This window comes from Mandrillus leucophaeus, unplaced genomic scaffold (assembly GCF_000951045.1).
Source record: "Mandrillus leucophaeus isolate KB7577 unplaced genomic scaffold, Mleu.le_1.0 Scaffold54, whole genome shotgun sequence".
In the NCBI taxonomy this organism is placed as follows: domain Eukaryota; kingdom Metazoa; phylum Chordata; class Mammalia; order Primates; family Cercopithecidae; genus Mandrillus; species Mandrillus leucophaeus.
Window position 1 is genome coordinate 1,965,397 of NW_012105808.1, and position 1,623 is coordinate 1,967,019.

The following is a 1,623-nucleotide window of genomic DNA, read 5'->3' on the forward strand; positions in this document are numbered from 1 at the left end:
AGGTGGCTCGTGAGACGGTGACGCGCGAGGATGGGCTGGGGGACAGCTTCAGCCTGTGGGGAAGGAAAGGAGGGCCGGACTGGTGGTGGCAGCCCCAGACAGCCCAGGGCACGCAGAGTGGCGGCCGCGGCCCAGCCCCACCTCCACCCCTGCCCAGCACTCCCAGCAGCCCCGTCTCGCCTCTCCTCCTACCCCGCCCCTCTTCCTCGCTCCGCGCCCCCAAGCCCCCAGGCCTGCCGCACCTCTCCTCCTCGCCCTCCAGGAGCTTCCGGTAGGCGTTGATCTCCATGTCCAGGGCCAGCTTCACGTCCAGCAGCTCCTGGTATTCGGCCAGCTGCTGCTGCATCACGTCCCGCATCTCCGTCATCTCTTGCTCCTTGGCGTCCAGCATCTTCCGGAACTTGTCCCGCTCCCCGGCCATGGCCTCCTCCAGCTCCCGGATGCGATCTTCAGCGGCGCTGGCCTGCGGAGGGGGCGGGCGGCGAAGGTCAGGGCAGCCCCTGAGTCACAAGGCCCGGGTGATCCTGGGACTGCGGGAGAGGGGCCCTCACCGCAGACTGGGGCAGAGACCAGGGCTGGGCATGGGGCGCACGGGACGGGAGGGAAGGGGCATCTCTGGGCGCCCCGAGGGCTCCATCCACTGCCAAGAGGCCAGAGCCCCGCGCCCCGCACATCCGGGACAGGGCCCAGAGGTCAGGCCAGGGGGCCGGCGGGCGGTGGCGCTGTGCGCGTCACCTGCTTCTGGAGGCCGGAGAGCTGGTAGCTGAGGGACTCCAGGCGCATGCGGGCCTCCTTCAGCTCCTCGCGAGCCGCACTGGCCGCCTTGTCGTTCTGGTCAGAGCTCAGCTTGGCGCTGTCCAGCTGTGGGGAGATGGGCAGGTGAGCGCGGGCGCGGGGTGGGGGTCCCACCGGCCACCCCTGCCCACCCGCCCGCTGGCCACACCTTGGCCTGGTAGGTCTGCTCCAGCTCCAGCTTGTAGAGCCGCACTTGTTCGTCGTGCTGGCTCCGCAGCTCCTCCAGCGCCTGTGCCATCTTGAAGTCATACTCCTGCTGCCGGCTGCTGTCCACCTCCACCAGGCGCCGCTCGTGCCGCCGCCGCGTCTCCCGCACCTCCTGCGGACCGAGGCCTCATGACCCTCCGGTCCCGCCTGGGCCCCAAGCACCAGGCCTAAGGGAGGGCTCCAAAATGTGCCAAGAGGAACCTCCAGGCAGTTCCTGGTTCCTTGTGCACAAGTTACAAACCGATACACGTGCAGGTGAGAGGCGGCCCAGGGGCCATCCACGCGCTAGAACGGACTCAGCCACGAAAAGGAGTGAGGCTCTGACACCACCAGGCATGAATGCACCTTGAGGACGTCACACTCAGCGAGAGAAGCCAGACAGAAAACGCCACCGTGTGTGATCCCATTTCCATGAAATGTCCAGGACAGGCCCATCCATGGAGACAGGGAGGGGATGGGTGGGTACCGGGGCTGGGAGTGACTGCTGATGGCGGGGGGGTTCTTTTCGGGTGATGGAATGTTCTAGAATTAGAGGTGGTGGTTACAAAACCCTGTGGAGATCCTGCCAATGCTGAACTGTACACTTTAAAAAGGTGGACTTAAAATAGCCGGGTGTTGTGG

At 66.2% G+C, this 1,623-nt stretch overlaps 1 protein-coding gene across 1 annotated transcript in view; it reads right to left on the reverse strand.

Annotated features, from left to right (window-relative positions):
- LMNB2 (lamin B2) overlaps positions 1–1,623 on the reverse strand; it is a 15,292-nt gene that overhangs the window by 5,437 nt on the left and 8,232 nt on the right. The window contains exons 5-8 of the mRNA XM_011997483.1: positions 944–1,114; positions 736–861; positions 243–463; positions 2–53 (exon numbers count right to left, since the gene is read on the reverse strand). Of these exons, the coding sequence (XP_011852873.1) occupies positions 2–53; positions 243–463; positions 736–861; positions 944–1,114 (570 nt within the window). The remainder of the gene's footprint in view (position 1; positions 54–242; positions 464–735; positions 862–943; positions 1,115–1,623) is intronic.